The sequence below is a fragment of the Pituophis catenifer genome, unplaced genomic scaffold (assembly GCF_029215685.1).
Source record: "Pituophis catenifer annectens isolate HBS135680 unplaced genomic scaffold, rPitCat1.0.hap2 SCAF_7, whole genome shotgun sequence".
Taxonomy (NCBI): Eukaryota; Metazoa; Chordata; class Lepidosauria; order Squamata; family Colubridae; genus Pituophis; species Pituophis catenifer.
This window is the reverse complement of record NW_027256887.1, coordinates 10,227,322-10,246,475: the sequence shown is the minus strand read 5'-3', so window position 1 is coordinate 10,246,475 and position 19,154 is coordinate 10,227,322. Positions and strand designations below refer to the sequence as shown.

Below are 19,154 nucleotides of genomic sequence, written 5' to 3'. Positions count from 1 at the left end.
AAGAAAATAGATACTGTACCTTTACAGGGAGGATACATGAGATGTGGGTGTGGTTTACTGATGATGGCTAACGAGCCAGAAATAGATCTATATAAGTCTCTCACCTGGCAGCAAGAACTTGCTGGCTGCCAGAAAGAAAAAAGCCCAGAATCGAGTGGATGTGATTCCACTGAGCTAGGGCTGCAGATTTCTCCCGCGTAAAATTGGAGGTGTCTTGGCAACGTTTCGATGAAGTCTCATTCGTCATCTTCAGGCTGGTGTTCTCGGCTTCGTGCTTCTAGGAGCAATCACATTCTGCGATCACACACATTGCTCCTAGAAGCACGAAGCCGAGAACACCAGCCTGAAGATGACGAATGAGACTTCGTCGAAACGTTGCCAAGACACCTCCAATTTTACGCGGGAGAAAACCCGAATAACCAAAGACCTACATATACATATACATATACATATACATATACATATACATATACATATACATATATATTTACAAAGATCGTAATTTCATTTTCTACCTGGTAATATTTGGGTCACAGTAAGCCTTTTCAATTTCCTCTCTTCTGGGAAGATCCTTCCAGCCATTGTTGGTGAAGATCTGCCACCGATAAGGAAGATCATAATGGAGCATGCTGCAATTATCTACAAAGCGAATGAGTAAAAGTAAATCATCTAAGCTTCTTTATACATTTTATAAAAGCAAGCTTCCAGGCATGCTTACTACAAAAAGTACAGTGATTAGCTGTTCCTCTTTGGGAAATAAAAGTTTGAGTCAAATTTCCATGCTGATGGATAAAAGCAAAAATCTAAATTCATCATTTTCTGCCTGATAAGGAAGACTTGACTGCTCTGCAGGATGTAAATCCAAAAGCAACAGTAAGGCTGAACTTCGTATCCTGTTTTGTTATGTCCTATTTTCAGGTTCCTATAATAAAGCAGCGAGTTTTTGGTTTATCAAGTGGTGTTTGTTACATAAACTGGATTAGATCCCCAGGAGAAAGCCATGAAAATCTGGATCTACACGATTGCCAAGGAAACTACCACGAGGCATCTTGGTTACTCTGGATCCAAGAGATCCCATACCTTTCCTTGCCTTTCTTCCCTATTTTTTCTACTCTAGAGCAATGTTTCTCCACTTTAGCCATTTTAAAATGCATGGACTTCAACTCCCAGAATTCCACATATTTTAAAATGGCCAAGGTGAAAAAACATTGCTCTACGATGAATTTATTACAGGCAGAAGAGTAGCACCCATCATTGTTGTAAGTGGTTAAACAAATGGTTATAAGTTGAGGGCAGAGGAATAGAATCAAGATCACGTGAAGTGTTAATACCACTTTACAATGCCTTGGTAAGGCCACACTTGGAATTCTGCATTCAGTTTTGGTTGCCACGATGTAAAAAAGATGTAGAGACTCTAAAAAGAGTGCAGAGAAGAGCAACAAAAATGATTAGGGGACTGCAGGCTAAAACATATGAAGAATGGTTGCAGGAACTGGGTATATCTAGTTTAATGAAGAGAAGGACTAGGGGAGACGTGATAGCTGTGTTCCAATATCTCAGGGGCTGCCACAAAGAAGAGGGAGTCAAGCTATTCTCCAAAGCACCCGAGGGTAGGACAAGAAGCAATGGGTGGAAACTAATCAAGGGGAAAAGCAACTTAGAACTAAGGAGAAATTTCCTGACAGTTAGAACAATGAATCAGTGGAACAACTTGCCTCCAGAAGTTGTGAATGTTCCAACACTGGAAGGTTTTAAGAAGAGGTTGGATAACCATTTGTCTGGAGTGGTGTAGGGTTTCCTGCCTAGATAGGGGGTTGGACTAGAAGACCTCCAAGGTCCCTTCCAACTCTGTTATTCTATTCTATTCTATTCTATTCTATTCTATTCTATTCTATTCTATTCTATTCTATTCTATTCTATTCTATTCTATTCTATTCTATTCTATTCTATATACTATCTATGTCTTGGGGATAGAGCCAATCTCTACACTGACCATTACACTATCCTCACTTTACAATAGGTCAGTCAGTACTCCCTAATGTAAATGGCAGTTGTTACTGGATTCAGGCACCCATTGGTGGTGTGTAAGTGTATGCCTGTATGCATATCTAAATGTGATGCCAGGACTTCACTATGCAAGTCAACTTCCATTGGCTGCAACCATGATATGAAGAATGTTCGCCATCTGTGCCATGACATCGTAACACTGGTCCTGTCTTGCCCCTCCCAGGAGACGTGTTTCTGACCCACGTGGAGTAAAACATGACTTCACCAAGAGCTGAATGCCAGCCATAGATTCCTAAAGTTGGAGGGACCTTTGAGGTCTTCTAGCACAACCCTTTGCCAGGGCAGGAATCCTCAAACCATTCCAGATGAAATTGCTCTCTCTCCTTTGCTTGATGACGTTCGTCCATCGTGTTCGAAGAGGACCTTGATATCTAACCGGTTGTGGGCAGTCCACGGTGTGTCCGCAGGTGGCTGGTAAGGTCTATAAGGGCACGAAATTTTCTGCCACATGTCGGGTAGACAGGCGTGGGCACCATTGTTGCAGCATTTGCAGCTCTGACTTTGCGGAGTGCTCGCTTCTCTTGTGCTTGTTCTACTGTCTTCAAAGGTCTGGCAGCCTTGGTAGATCAACATGCGCCATTTTTTGCTTGGAAACCTCCGCGATGAAGCTTCACAACTCCAGGAGGAAGCCTCTTCTGCTCTTTCAGAGCTCCCAGGAAATTCCTCCTTGCTTTGAATGTCGTTGGATTCAAGCTTTTATTTCTGGTTGTTGTTGTCAGTTGTGAAGTCGTGTCCGACCCATCGTGACCCCATGGACAACTTTCCTCCAGGCCTTCCTGTCCTCTACCATCCCCCAGAGACCCTTTAAGCTCACGCCGACTGCTTCAGTGACTCCATCCAGCCACCTCATTCTCTGCTGTCCCCGTCTTCTTTTGCCCTCAATCTTTCCCAGCATTAGGCTCTTCTCCAGTCCTTCCTTCTCATTAGGTGGCCAAAGTATTTGAGTTTCCTCTTCAGGATCTGGCCTTCTAAATAGCAGTCAGGGTTGATCTCCTCTAGGACTGACCGGTTTGATTGCCTTGCAGTCCAAGGGACTCGCAGGCTTCTTCTCCAGCACCAGAGTTCAAAGGCCTCAATTCTTTGGCACTCAGCCTTTCTTACGGTCCAACTTTCACAGCCATACATTGCAAATGGGAAAACCATAGCCTTGACTATACGCTCTTTTGTTGGCAGGGTGATGTCTCTGCTTTTTAGTATGCTGTCTAGATTTGCCATCACTTTCCTCCCCAGGAGTAAGTGTCTTTTAATTTCTTGGCTGCAGTCCCCATCTGTGGTGATCTTGGAGCCCAGGAAAATTTTTATTTATTAGCTCTCATACAACTCAACCCAACTTTTCCAAGCTTCTTCTGTGAGACTAGGGCAAAGCCACCATATCTAAAAATGATGAAGGCCTGTAAGCCAGGTGGACAAAAGCCAGGAAAAGTTCCCTCAGGACAAGGACAAAAGTTGGGCCTGAGCACATAGGAAGCCCCTTCCCAAGCCACACCAATAAAGCCTGCATGGGAAACTCCTCCCCACCAACTCTGGGGGATAAAAAGAGATCCTACAGTCTGCCCAGGCTTTTGAGTTGTTTTTGGATCCCAGACTTGGCGGCTTCCTTCCCTCTGGCCTGGCAGCCTAGTAGTAGATGCTGGGTAAGTGTGGATGAGAGAGAGAGAGTGTGTTTAAGAGCAAAAAAATATATCAGTAAAAGTTTGCTGTTATTCTAAATTCACTGGGTCTCTCTGTATTTTAAAGAACCGTTCGTGCCTCAGTGTTCAGTTGATTTGGGATTGAGTGTGGCAATTTTCCAGGCCTGTGAGTGTGTGAGTGAGTGACCATAAGCTGAACCTGTGTAACACTTCGTGGATTGCATCACTGCTAAGGAAAAATGAGTGACATTAATTGAACGCAATCGTGATTTACTTCTCAAAAAGACGGAATCAGACACGATTGACTGATTGATGAATGAATCAATAGCTGCTCTCTGGAAACAGTCCAGCCCTTTATTCTAAGCTTTGGGTTTGCATGTCCATCTTAACCATTTGCTTCTTTATGGATTAAAGACCGTTTATATTTCTTTCCTGAAAAGTAAACCATGCCAGCGATGATCTCAATGTATCCCTCGCTTCCCCTGAACATCAAGTGGATCCACATCCACTTGATGCTTCTAAAGCAAGCAAGAGCGTAAAAAAAAAAAGAGAGAGGCAGAAACAGTATGGTTAACATGGATGGAACCTGCGAAGATATTACAACTTGCCAAGGACAAATTAACCGTCACCTTCTTCGCTGCGACTTACTTTTATTTTTACAGAACTGCCAGACATAGTGCAGACAGATTTCGTCGCTTTTTTCCTTCTCTGCATTTGGAGATTTAGGAGCAGGAGCTCTTTTTATACCTATAAAAAAAAAAGAGAAATGGAGGGACACGACATCCTTGCTCCAGTAAAAACCACAGAACGGTGTTCTTTCCCAAGTGGAAACGGGCCTCCGTTTCAGCAGCTCCTGAATGATGGAGGCTGCCAGAGGAGGTTGGTTCCCAAGTTATATGACCCAAGACCCATCGACTGGAATCCCTTGCTTCTCCCTTCAGCAGGTGCTACTTCAAAGATCCAGCTTGACAGGTGAAAATATGGGAGAACTCCTTTAGCATGTGGTGCTCTACGCTCCATTTGATTGGGGGCGGGGGTGAAGGTAAGCCATCCTGGAAGATCACCTAATCCAGGGGGTGTCAAACTCGCGGCCTGCGGGCCCGGATGCGTCACATGCTGGCCACGCTCACCCCTGATTTAGCGAAGGAAAAAAACATTGCAATACTTCACGTGCAGTAGTGAGATTCAGCCGGTTCGGGTGAATCTGTTGTTAAATTGCTGGCTGGCCCTGCTTCTCCCCTCCCTGCCCCTTCCAGGAGTCCCCACGTGCCTCTTTTTGCTCCCAGGAGGCTGCAAAGAGGCCTATTAGGCCCAAAACAGGGCACGTGGAGGTGGTCTGTTCCCCACCCCACCCCCGCAGCCTGTTTTGGCTCCGGGGGGGGGGGGGGGTGCAGGAGGCCGAGTGCTCCCTGTCACACACCCTGGCCACGCCCACCCAGCCAATCGTTAGGGCAGAGAACTGGTTGTTAAATTATTTGAATCCCACCACTGGTCACATGACGCCACGAGTTTGACACCCCTGATCTAATTCAACGCAATACCCACTTCAGGAATTCACTCTATTTAAGCAACTTCAGGAGAACCAATCACTTCATGAGCAGACCTGTTGTTGTTGCATTTACTGTCAGGAACTTTTAGAGCAAAACTCCTTCTCCATCCTAGCTCTTGAGGATATGTTAGTTCTCAGTGCCAGTCTTCTATACAAATATAGGGGGAGAGCCTTCTCTGTGGTGGCACCTACCCTCTGGAACAATCTACCCCCAGAGATACGAGTGATCCCAGACCTCCGGACTTTTCGTCGGGCCCTTAAAACCTACTTTTTTCAGTTAGCCGAGCTGTCCTGATTTTATGGTTGGTTTTAAAATTTGATATTGATTTTAATTGAAACGTTTTAAATTATGGGCCAAATTTTATTTAATTATTTTAAATCTATTTTAACTTTTGTGTACGAATGTTTTATATTTGGCTGTTCACCGCCCTGAGTCCGGAAGGAGAAGGGCGGTATAGAAATCCGAAAAATAAATAAATAAATAAATAAATAAATAAATAAATAAATAAATAAATAAATAAATAAATAAATAAATAAATAAGGTATTTATTAACCTACCCATCTTTCTTAACCTCCTCACATTCAACTTCCTGTCCTAGGATCCTTTTTGCTTATTAATTTTTTTTTTACAGAGTCCTTGAGTTATGACCATAATAGAGGCTGCCCATTACAGTCATAAGTCATGACAGAAGTAAAATGGGTCAGTTACTACCTGTTTTGTGGCTGTCATTAAACAAACACCATGTTGATTAAGCAAACCCATGCCTTGTCACAGGTGCGGTTTTGCTGAAAACAGTAAGTTTTCCAGCCAAGCTGTTGTAAAACGTTGTCACAGAAATGAGGCCAGGTTGCTAAGTGCCCAAAATTCAGTCACATGACTGCAGAATGCACATGGCAACCACCAGAACTCTGGAACCAGATCATAAGTCCTCTTCTTTGAGTCCACTGTAATTTCCAACAGTCACTAAACAACTGGTGGTTAAGTCAGTTGTTCCTCTTACAAGGATTATCAGTATACATCTAATGAAGCAAAAGTAATGTGGTGTAGGATCACGGGTGAAATGTAAAATTTGTTACTACCGGTTCTGTGGCCGTGGCTTTTTTTTTTTTTTTTTGCGGGGGGAGTGTAATGTGACTGGGTGGGCGTGGCCAACTTTTTTTTTTTATTTTAACTTTTCAAAGCATTTTTTCTGCAAATCCAAAAAAATGCTTTGAAAAGCCTCTGCCGATCAGGAACACACCTGGGATCGTCAGAGGCTTTTCAAAGCATTTTTTAAACCACCTCTTTCGTTGAAGAGGTTGCAGGAAAAAAATGCTTTAAAAGTCTCTCTGACGATCCCAGCTGAGTTGCCTGATAGTTTTAAAAAATGCTTTGAAAAGTCTCTCTGACGATCAGGCAACTCAGCTGGGATCGTCAGAGAGACTTTTAAAGCACTTTTTTCTGCAACCTCTTCAGCGGAAGAGGTGGTTAAAAAAATGCTTTGAAAAGGCTCTGACAATCCCAGCTGAGCCACGCGATCATCAGGTTTTTTTTACATTTAAAAGTATTTTTTTCGGCAGAAGAGGTGGTAGAAAAAATGCTTTTAAAAGTAAAAAAAAAAAGCTTCTGATGATCGTGCGGCTCAGCTGGGCATGGGGGGGGGGCAGGGATTTTTGCTACCGGTTCTCTGAACCACCCACCGCCATCGCTACCGGATCAGGCGATCCAGTCCGAACCGGGAGCATTTCACTTGTGTAGGATGCCTTAACCCTCTGTCTCATAAAATTTCTCAACCTATCAAATCAGAGAAGTATTTCTCAATGTGGGCAACTTGAAGATGTGTGGAGTTCAACTTCCAGCCAGCATATCTTCCAAGTTGCCAATGTTGAGAAACACTGATCTATATAGACGGCTAATCTTTTCAGCACCGACTGCCGAAATTGGAGCATGCACACGTGCCGGAACAGAGCAGCTGGCCGGCACGCATGGCGCATGACGGAACCTGGAAGAGCAGCTGGCAATGGCATGCGTGCCCACTGAGAGGGCTCTACATGCCACCTCTAATACGTGTGCCATAGGTTCGCCATCACGGATATAGATGAATACAAAATACAGAAGTGTGCACCTTGTTGTAAACTGGCCCTACTGATATCCAGGCCCGGTCCCCAACAGCCAAAGGAGCTAAAAAAAAAAAAAAAATTGGCTTACCTTGGTCAGGCTGATCTATTTTCACAAAATTATTTGCATTGAAAGGTACCGGATGTCTCTCAGTTTTTGGACGCATGTTTAAGTATTCTTTCTCTGCTGCAGCCGCACAATTTGGGGTTCCTACAAGAGTGGAGAGGAGATGGTTTTGTTGATTAAACAGATTATAGAAATAAATATGCTGTACTCATACATAGGGAATAAATAGAATAGAATAGAGTAACAGAGTTGGAAGGGACCTTGGAGGTCTTCTAGTCCAACCCCCTGCTTAGGCAGGAAACCCTACACCGCTCCAGACAAATGGTTATCCAACATCTTCTTAAAAACTTCCAGTGTTGGAGCATTCCCAAATTCTGGAGGCAAGTCGTTCCACTGATTAATTGTTCTCACTGTCAGGAAATTTCTCCTTAGTTCTAAGTTGCTTCTCTCCTTGATTAGTTTCCACCCATTGCTTCTTGTCCTGCCCTCAGGGGCTTTGGAGAATAGCTTGACTCCCTCTTCTTTGTGGCAGCCCCTGAGATATTGGAACACAGCTATCATGTCTCCCCTAGTCCTTCTCTTCATTAAATTAGATATACCCAGTTCCTGCAACCGTTCTTCATATGTTTTAGCCTCCAATCCTTCCCTAATCATCTTTGTTGCTCTTCTCCGCACTCTTTCTAGAGTCTCAACATCTTTTTACATCGTAAAAAAATTATAAATTTATAATTGTTTGTAGAACTGCTATGAAGATTGGAAATCACAATAGAAATAGAATAACAAGAGTTGGAAGGGACCTTGGAGGTCTTCTAGTCCAACCCCCTGCCTAGGCAGGAAACCCTACACCACTTCAGACAAATGGTTATCCAACATCTTCCTAAAAACGTCCAGTGTTGGAGCATTCACAACTTCTGGAGGCAAGTTCCCCCCCCCCCTTTCTTTTTCTCTTCTATTTTTCTTTTTTGCCCTTTTAGCTTTCTCTTTTATTTTATTTTCCTCTATTTTTGTATTAGGTTTAACTTCCTTTAAAAACCTTTCAGAAAAATTATCAAGGGAGGGAGGGAGTTTCAACAAGGGAATGAGAAAAGAGGGGTTCTGAAATAGGAAGCGGCCTATGAGAAGCTTGCAAGTGTGTGTAAAATGCTCACTAAGGTCATTCATGAAGGCAGCAATCCTGGCATCACAAATGGCTTGGATGTTCCAAATTGTATCTTGATCCAGGCCTTCGGAGATCAGCAGACTCGTAGGATGGGAGTCCAGAAGATTGTGAGACCTCTTGCAATGGGGGAATCGGCATTCTCCTTTGAGAAAGTAGCGGCAAATGTGAAGCCGGGAGCAATTCTCTTTCAGAGTGCAGCTCCCTCCCCCTTTGTTATAGGCACCGCACACCTAAAAAGAGAAAAACAGGTAGACACCAATATTCCTCCATTTGGGATTGCACAGAAAGCAGGAAAACATTCTGGGCATTAACATTGTGGACACCTGTTTTGAGATGCTAACTTAGCCTTACCTAATTAATAGCACTTAGCAATAGCACTTAAGACTTATATACCGCTTCATAGTGCTTTTACAGCCCTCTCTAAGCGGTGTACAGAGTCAGCATATTACCCCAAACAATCTGGGTCCTCATTTTACCCACCTCGGAAGGGTGGAAGGCTGAGTCAACCTTGAGCCTGGTGAGATTTGAACTGCCAAATTGCAGGCAGCCGGCAGTCAGCAGAAGTAGCCTGCAGTACTGCACTCTAACCACTGCGCCACCTCGGCTCAAATTCCCAGAAATGTTGGCCTAGGTTTAAATAATACAATTTGTTTATTTTTGACCTGTTTAGGAACTAAGGGCTCTGCATTTCACCTATTCATATATAGAAAAGTATGCTTCCTTCTTTAAAAAAAAAAAAAAACTACGGCAAAATTCCACCCATATTCCAGAATTAGAACTAGATGTCAAGGCTGTGGAGGTTTGATACCTTTTAAAAGGGTTTTATCATTCTTTCATAGAATCTTGAGAATGGATGTCAGTTCCAGTTGGTAAACCAGACTATGAAATCAACTTCGTAAGAAACCTGAAACTACTTACAGGTAGTCCTTAAAGTAAATGCTGGTTTTTGATAAAACCCATCGTAAAATGCAGGCAAGTGACCTTCGGCATGTTGGCTGCCAAGCATACGACATGCGGTCACATCACTGCACCAAAGTGCATGGCTCCCAGAATTTCAAATCCCGATGACTGACCTACCTGACCCAGGTAGGTCAGTCATAACTTCAATTGGTCCCTAAACGACTGGTTGTATGTTGAGGATAACCTGTATTGAGATTGGGTACAAACAGCAGAATCTTGCAAGAATGATTATGCAGGACTTCCTCCCTTCCTTATACTTCAATGAATTAGGGAGGTGTCTGTCGGAGCTCCTTCCATGGATATTCTGAATTTTAAAAATATTTTAGACCCCTTTTGCCTAGGTATTACAGATTAACAGAGTTGGGAGGGACCTTGTAGGTCATCTAGTCCAATCCCCTGCCAAAAGCAGGAGACCCTACACCATTTCTGACACCTGGCAGTCCAATCTCTTCTTGAAAGCCTCCAGTGATGAATCTCCCACAACTTCTGAAGGCAACTTCTGTTCCACTGATTGATTGCTCTCACTGTCAGAAAAATTCTCCTTATTTCCAGATTGAATCTCTCCTTGTTCAGTTTCCATCCATTATTCCTTATCTGGCCTTCAGATGCCTTGGAAAATAGCTTGACCCCCTTCCTCTCTATGGCAGTCCCTCAAATATAGGAAGACTGCTATCATGTCTCCCCTGGTCCTTTTCTTCACTAGACTAGCCATGCCTGGTTCCTGCAACCGTCCATCATATGTTTTAGCTTCCAGTCCCCTAATCATCTTGGTTGCTCTTCTCTGCACTTTTTCTAGAGTCTCCACATCTTTTTTTATAGTGTGGTGACCAAAACTGGATGCAGGATTCTAGGTCTGGTCTTACTAAGGCTTTATAGAGTGGTATTAATACCTGTGAGTTTCTGCTCCAGTAAATCAGCCAGCCTTTATCAATGTCGTCTTTCTTACTACAATCTACTCCCTACAATTAGAGACCTGGTCAAGGCAACTGGTCCAACCCTCTGCAATGTGTAAGAAAACCAATTCTTAGAGGAGACTGTCCAGCCTCTTGTTAAAAGCCCCAGAAATGGAGAAGCCACAACTGCTATAGGTAGAGTTTTCCAATGAACTCTTTTTAAATTATCAGGCTAGGCTCAGAACATAGAACACAGCACATGAATAAAAAATCCAAAATCACCCACCCAACTTCAATGATGATACAAGACCATGTGCACATATTCAATATATGTATTAACTTAGATCTGTCAGTGAAATAAAAGTAGGGTGGAATAGCTTAAATGATACAATGATAAATGGTACAAATGATACCCCAAAAAATCTGAAGCAGAAAAATCAGGATACAGAACATTGATCCAACTGATGAGAGATGATACTAAATCATGATTTAGTATGACATGCAAAGCTGGTCTTCGAATGAGAAAGTAAACCTGAACAAACAAACTGTAGGATTTGATTCTCTTAAACTTCTTTTTTTTAATTTCTTGTTCAATTTCCTACAATTTCTCTTTCTTCATTTGCCTACATTAGTAGACTACAGACTGCCGTATTTTTCGGACTACTGGACTATAATTTAGGAGAGGAAAACAACAACAAAAACAAATTTTGGGCCTTCGCACGCCCCGTTTATGGGACTTTTTTCGACCTTTTTCAAGCTATTTTTCTGCCCTTTTCCAGCCTGTTTACAGGCCTTTTTTCTGCCTGTTTTTGAGGGTTTTTTGGCCCATTTTGGAAGCTTTTTTGGCCCTTTTTTCCAAAAAAGCAGGTAAAAAAAAAAGAGCCTCAAAATGGGCCAAAAAAAGCCTCAATAATGAGCCTCGAAAAAGCCTCGAAAACGGGCTGAAGAAAGCTTCAAAAATGGACAGAAAAAAGCCTCGAAAACGGGCCGAAAAAAGCCTGAAAAAGGCCTGAAAACGGGACGTGCGGAGGCCAAAAAAAAAAAGGGGCGGTGGGTGGGTGGGGCTTCAGCAATATTCAGTCTATAAGACGCATGGATATTTTCACTCCCTTTTGGGAAACAAAAAAGTGTGTCTTATAGTCTGAAAAATATGGTACTTATATAGTCCCCAAATGTGTGGGACCAAGCTTTGGAACCTTCATGGAATCTTTGAGAGTTTGGGGAAATGTTAAGGGGTAACATGGAATCCACTGCATTTATAGATGCATCTCCAAATGTGTTCGAAGCAGAAGCCTTAATAGTCAACCCTGAATCTGTTTGTGAGAAAATTGCAGAGTCATGCTTTTTATCAGTATTATTCCAGGGCAGGAATAATACCATGAAAAATTCATGAGAATTTTTTAAACTGCCTTTTTATTAGCTTTTACAGGATGTGAACTTTTTTGAACTCAAAGGACTTGCCTCTTAGCAAACACCAATTGTAGTGTGTGCTTAGGAGCCATCAGTTTGACGTACACTTTGACACTGTATATTCATTGACCATGCAAACATGTTTGTGTATTAACACTTATTAGCCATCTCTAAGTGACTCTTGGGATTGGCAGCTATAAAAATTGAAAAAATAGGATCCTACAAATAACGCATAACCTTCAAATATGTTGTGTCTGTATAACATGTTGTGTCTATACAACATCCCTAACTCCTTATCTTGAGCAAGAATTTTGTCTTTCATATCAGAAACCGCAGTCTGGGGAGTGTAGATTATCTGACCTAAGTCAACAAGATCTATTCTTGCTAAAGCAATTCTAAAACCAAGGTCTCTCAGATCAGTGGCTCTGTAACAAATAACTGGTCTATACTTTGGCATAACTTACATCAGGTATAAGAAAAGGGTCGTTTTGTAAAAGTAAAACACACAATTCCTCTTCGTTAAGGCCAGAGAGTTCGTGGTTTTTCAAAACTTGCCGGTTAGTTTCTGAGAAAATATCATGCGAATACTTGCAAGCACTAGAAGAGAATAAAAAAAACAGAGGTAAGTAAAGACTCAAAAGTTCTTAAAATTATAGCTGCATTTATGGAAGCTCTTTACATTCCATATCTTTATATTCCATAAGCCTATTTTTCCCTTTCAACTCTGAAGTGTTACTTCACCCTGAAAATAAATATCACGGACTGAGTCTCAGAAAAACTTGGGAAGTATTACTCTAAGGAGCAGTGACAGTCACACCTTTAAAAAAAAAATCTACACCACCAAAACTTACTGGGCTTTGAAAAAAACTTTCTGGACTTTAAAACATAGTGATGATTAATCATTTATTTAGGAACAACTCTGCAAGTTAACTGTTAAAGAGAAACAGATCAATGTGTGAGAAAACTGCCTCAAACCCTGAGCATGTAGAGTCATTGCCAGAAAGCAAACATTTTCAGAACTTTATCTTCCCTATATCTTTTTTTTCACTTAATTTCTTCATGGAATCACTGGATTCAAATCATCATTACCTTTCGATGCTAAAACTGCATCATTAAACTGTGATTCAAACACAGTTGAGGAGAGAGCTGGGAGTTTTTTCAAAAAATATGTTATCATCCTTATTTTTTGCAAGTTCTATAGAATAAGGTTATGAGTTTAACGTGAATGGATTCCTTAGAGTCTGAGAAAAAGTGTTTAATTTTCATATACATATAGGTAGTCCTCCACTTATGACCACAATTGAGCACAAAGTTGTTGCTAAGTGAATTTTGCCCCATTTTATGACCTTCATTGTTAGGTGAACCATGCAATTGTTAAATGAATCTGACTTTGCTGGTCTGAAGGTCACAAAAGGTAATCACACTGGACCTGTCATAAATATGAGTCAGGTGCCAAGCATTTGAATTTTGATCAAATGACCCCGAGGATGCTGCAACAGTCATAAGCGTGAAAATCAGTCATAATAAGTCACTTTTTTCAGTGCCTCTGAATGCTCACTAAATGAACTGTTGGAAGTTGAGAACTACCTGTACTAATTAAACACAGAAGTTACATTTTTAGCACTATGGAACACAGATTTGATTTAAAGCAAGTCGATTTAAATCACGATTTAAATCACTAGTAAAAAGACTTGATTTAAATCAACTCGATTTAAATCATAATTTATAAAGAGCAACTGTCAACTCTGTCCCACAGCGGCTTCTCCTCTGGCCTGCCGTTGACTCACCGACAGTCCCAATATTGCAGAATATACAGCCTCATGCTACATAACTAAGCTCCATTGCATGCTGAATAAACTAAATTATTAATGCATCTTAAATAGAAAACTAGATAGATTTTTATTCCAAAAGCATTTTATTAAAATAAATTGGATAAAAATTTAAAAAATCCAATTTAAATTTTAAAAATCCAATTTTGATTTTTTTTTAAATCGATTTTTATACACCCTGATGGAGCAGACTGAAAAATATGATAAAAGTAAAAGGTAAAGGTTCCCCTCGCACATATGTGATAGTCGTTCCCGACTCTAGGGGGCGGTGCTCATCTCCATTTCAAAGCCAAAGAGCCAGCGCTGTCCAACGACATCTCCGTGGTTATGTGGCTGGCATGACTAAACACCAAAGGCGCACGGAACGCTGTTACCTTCCCACCAAAGGTGGTCCCTATTTTTTTACTTGGATTTTTACGTGCTTTCAAACTGCTAGGTTGGCAGAAGCTGGGACAAGTAACGGGAGCTCACTCCGTTACGCGGCACTAGGGATTCGAACCGCTGAGCTACCAACCTTCTGATCAACAAACTCAGCGTCTTAGCAACTGAGACACCAGGTCCCTAGACTGAAAAATAATACAGACTTAAATTTCACCTCCTTCCAGTTCTGAATGCCACATCTTTAAGGCTCAGGCTCAACTGAGGTTTGATATGGCCAGTGTTGCCTGCATTCAGACACAACAGTAAGCCACGATCCATAACATAGAAATCCCAATGAGAAGATTTATTTTCACCCTCTTAAACCAAAAGCTCCGTGAAGCAGTTTATGGCTCAATGTGAAATTTTGCAAATTCTCCACTAACCCACTCATGCTGCTTTTTCTCTCTCCTGGTTAATACTGGTTCCAATCATGGTTAAGCCCCTTGGATGTCTGTTTCAGAGTGATAATTGTACATGTTCTGTGCTCACACTCTTGCAAGACCCAGGCAGACGAAGCAGAAATTTTTCCGTTTCTGCATCCTGCTTTAACTGGGGGTCTGCCGGCCTCCCAGCGCTTGGAAGTGGGATGCTGTAACCCTCAAAGTCCCTCAAACTATCTCTGGGAGGAGGCTAGCAAAGGGAAGGGCCAGTCACAGTTAGCCGAACCAGCCTGGGTTTATCTGATGTCAGATCAGGTTATGCTCCACCTCTCCTCCTGTAGCTTACAAGGAAATCGAAACCAAAGACCAGGGTTGTAGCTGGCATGCAAGAGAGATCAGTGACTAATACAGTTTTGTGATGTCAGCAAACAATCAAAGGCATTTTTTTTTTTTTGGGTGGCTTGGCTCATTGGCGCTCAGCCCATCGAATCCACTTGCACAGAACATCCTTATCGTTTTGAACTGATTAAAAGGGGCTAGGTAGGGTGATCCTTTAGTCGCAAGGGGAAATTGTGGGAGCCCCAACTGTGGAGCTAAAACAATGACATCAGGCACCATTTATCTTGAGCAGCAAAGTTAAGGCTGACCTTTGCAAGCTAAGTGCTTACCCACCCAACTTGCCCCCACAATTATTAGCTTTTCCATTTCTTTTCAGCAATTCCTTTGATCCTGGCCCTTCCGCATTATTCACTGTTTTCTCTTTCTATTCCCTCAATCTCCAAACTGGCCAGTTGGAAGGGACCTTGTAGGTCATCTAGTCCAACCCCCCACCAAGGGAGGACCCTACACCATTTCTGACAGATGGCAGTCCAGTCTCTTCTTGAAAGCTTCCAGTGATGAAGCTCCCACAACTTCTGAAGGCAACTTCGATTCCATTGATTGATTGTTCTCACTGTCAGAAAATTTCTCCTTATTTCTAGGTTGAATCTCTCCTTGATCAGTTTCCATCCATTATTCCTTGTCTGGCCTTCAGGTGCTTTGGAAAATAGCTTGAGCCCTTCCTCTCTGTGGCAGCCCCTCAAATATTGGAACTCTGCTGTCATCTCTCCCCTGGTCCTTCTCTTCACTAGACTAGCCATGCCTGGTTCCTGCAACCGTTCATCGGATGTTTTAGCCTCCAGTCCCCTAATCATCTTGGCTGCTCTTCTCTGCACTCTTTGTAGAGTCTCCACATCTTTTTTTATAGTGTGGTGACCAAAACTGGATGCAGGATTCTAGGTGTGGTCTTACTAAGGCTTTATAGAGTGGTATTAATACCTGTGAGTTTCTGCTCCAAGAAATCAGCCAGCCTTTATGTCAGGGTTTTTCAAGCTTGGCTGCTTTAAGATGGGTGGACTTCAACTCCCAGAATTCCCCAGTTGGTTGGGGAATTCTGGGAGTTGAAGTCCACCCATCTTAAAGCTGCCAAGCTTGAAAAACTCTTGACCTAAATCAACTACTGTTTATTACCCCCAACTGCATTTGCTTCAATTCTATCTTTAACCCTTTGCAATTAACACCCCCCCTCTGAAAACCCTGTCCTGTACATTCTAGTTTGGGGGTCTTCAGAAATCAGCCTACCTCATAACCCTGCTTTTCAGGGCTTGAAATTATGCAGCAGTGATCTCTGGTTAAAACTGTCTTACCAGCTCTCCTCTGGCCTCTGTATCTTCTACTTCTAGCTCTGTATTTACAATCTCCAAGGCCAGCCACTTGGCAGTCTGCCCCCCTTCTCCCCTCCCCAAGATCATGCATAGGTTGTGTCATTTTCCTAGGAAAGTAGAAGTTAGCTAGGGTTTTAGAGAGGAGCCTCAAAGGGCTGAAGAGGGAGTTGACTCTAGAAAGAAAAGTGGACTAGATGGTCTCAACGAGACCCCTTCTAGCCTTTATATCCTATAAGGGTGCTGCAGGAGAAGTTTCCCACACTGCGGTGGAAGACTCCAAAATTCCTCCCAGCCCACAGAATGTGTGAAATTCTCACTCTCCCTTAGAGAAACTCAAAATCTAGAAGTATCCAAAAGCCTACTGCTTTTTTAGAAACCCTGCCTAGTTTTTCAGGAAAAAATAAACAATATGCTTCTTAGGGCAAGGGACAAACATTGTGTATAAAATACAAACGGAGCCCTTACCAAGGCAGAAGGAATCCAGGGGTTTACTTTGAGAGTCAGGTAGCATTAAAGTTTAATGAATTATTATAAGGAATCTCCAATTACGGTAAATTCACAATCCAAAACTGGCAGGAGCCTCATAATTCAAGTCCCTAACCAAGGATCTCAGAATTATTAAGGTGACGATTAAGGATATAGGCAGATCCTAATAGTGTTTTGTTTTGGGTTGGGGTTTTTTTTTGGGTAAAATTAAGAATGTTCATGTCCTATAAATTAAAAATTTCCAAATATCGAGGGAATTTTTTAGTTATTGTTCTGAAGTCTCCGATTATTATTGGTATAACAACAGATTTCTTTTTTTCCAGAGGTGTTCAACTTCGATCTTCAAGTCCTGGCATTTTGTTTTTCGAATTTACCTCAATAGCAACATCAATATTCCTCAATAGTAACATCATTAAACCAGACTTCCTCTTTTCAAAGACTATATATAATAATATATAGTAATTATTTGGGCATGCCTGCCTCTTTTTCTCTGTTGGCTTTTCACCCCGTTTTTTCCTATCTGATACTGCCCAACACCAGCCAAGGTGATTTCCTTCTTTTTGGTTTCCTTTCTCGATTCCTGAGTCAGGAATCTCCTGACTCAGTTTTTCCACAAAAATCCTCCTTCCCCTTTGCAGATTGAAATAATGAAAAACTCAAGAGATCAAACAACCCTCAAACCAACCAAACACACCTATTGGTAAGTTTCCTTGAATTTGCATTTTATTTTCACTTTCTATTTTGAAACACCCCTAGTAAAAATCAGTAGAATTTGTTCGGTTTTCGACTAGTCCCCGGAGATTACTTCCGTATCTTGATCCTGTACTGTTTGTCCTTTTTTTTTTTAAAAAAAAAAAAATCCCTCTAATAAGAAAATGTTGTAATATGCAGAGGGTAACCAAACTGAATTCAGAAAATATATTTTCCACCATTAGTGAAAAATCCCAGAATGCAAATCTATTTGGCAATGAGTTAAAGCCTGTCGTGCATAACAGGACTGAAAAATTCACACCGGATGTAAGTCAGAGTCACACAAACTATGGTCTAAAGAGTAATTTTGGTCTAGTGGTTAAGGCACCAGGATGGAATGCAGGAGGCTCTGAATTCTAATCTGGCTTTAGCCATGAAAATCCAGATGAGTGACTTTGGGCCAATCATTCTCTCTCAGCCCAACCTACCTCACAGGGTTGTTGTGGGGAAAATAGGAGGATGAAGATGTGTTGGGTATGTTCACCATTCTGAATTATTTGTAGAAATAAAGAGAGGGGTGACTGGGAGTTGAAGTCCATCCCTCTTAAAGTTGCCAAGACTGAGAAAGACTCTTCTAGAATATAATTCTAAACCTCACAGAAAAAGCTGCATTACTCTTTCCCAGAAAGTAAATATACGCTTGCTATATATGGGTGTATTTAAGAACAATATCTATAGAACTGCGTACATCATTCAAGCCACTAGATCTCCAGGAAACCGACTTGGGAGATCTTCAAAATAAATCATAAGCCACTTCCCTGAACTGTTTCACACATTTTGATCGGGTGAATAATCCGACCATCCGATTCTCCATCCGAAGATTTAAGTCGGCCATTTTTATAAGCGGCATTTGGCTAATTTTTTTTTAACTCTGTTCTGTATTCTAATTGTTAGATGCCCAATCATGCATATGAGATGGGCAGCCACATAAATAAATAAACGAAAACTACATTTAAAATTAAAAAGAAAAAAAAATACTACATTCACTCTTAGCCCAAATTTTTAGACCTGCTGACAATTTGATTTCCACCCAAATTCTTGTTCCTTTGGAAACAAGGTCAAGCACAGGCTGGGGAAAAATTCTTTTTGTGTATTCAGCACTATTTTAATTCACAACATGTTCTCCAGAAAGTCATTACTGCCCCCCCCCCCCCAAAAAAAATGTTCAGAGCACAGACAAGGACCCGGATGGGATTTGTTTTGGGTCTGGATTTGGAAAATGGTTTTTAAGGCGATACAGGTGGAAACCAGTTAGGATCAAATGAGGAATTAATGCCCATTTTATGGAGGGGTTTATATGGGAGATTCCTTTCTCAAAAGGAGTTCAACAGGTCCTGAAAAACAATGGGTCTCTGATGGGGCTCAAGTGGAGATGAAATTAAGCGGAAACTGTGAATTAAATAAAGCCACAACAAGGAAAGGACAGCAAACTATTTCAGAATTAAGACTTGGCACGTTGGGCCAGCTTTCTGATTACTTTTAAGACAACTTTTAAAAGTTTTTTTTTGTTGTTGCTTAGAAAACAGACTTCCAGCTGCAGTTAAAAAAAGACGGACACAAGTTTTCATTTTTTTTTTCTTAAGCGATGTTCACCCTTTTTTGGTTGTTGTTGTTACGCCCTTAGTATTTTTCCTCCCTTCCCATATCTATCTTGATCTAAAACACTTAATCCCACGGCGACCTTCCCCCACTTTGCCTCTCGTCCTCCCCCCCCCCACCTTTTTATGGCCCAAAACCTCCCACCCCACCCCGA

The 19,154-nt window shown here is 41.7% G+C and overlaps 1 protein-coding gene across 1 annotated transcript in view; it reads right to left on the bottom strand.

The window, feature by feature from the left end:
* Nucleotides 1-19,154, bottom strand: part of LOC139319988 (protein mono-ADP-ribosyltransferase PARP12-like) — a 35,062-nt gene that overhangs the window by 15,519 nt on the left and 389 nt on the right. Inside the window, exons 2-6 of the mRNA XM_070948101.1 lie at nucleotides 12,298-12,430; nucleotides 8,560-8,800; nucleotides 7,436-7,555; nucleotides 4,347-4,445; nucleotides 516-639 (exon numbers count right to left, since the gene is read on the bottom strand). Coding sequence (XP_070804202.1) covers nucleotides 516-639; nucleotides 4,347-4,445; nucleotides 7,436-7,555; nucleotides 8,560-8,800; nucleotides 12,298-12,430 — 717 coding nt within the window. The remainder of the gene's footprint in view (nucleotides 1-515; nucleotides 640-4,346; nucleotides 4,446-7,435; nucleotides 7,556-8,559; nucleotides 8,801-12,297; nucleotides 12,431-19,154) is intronic.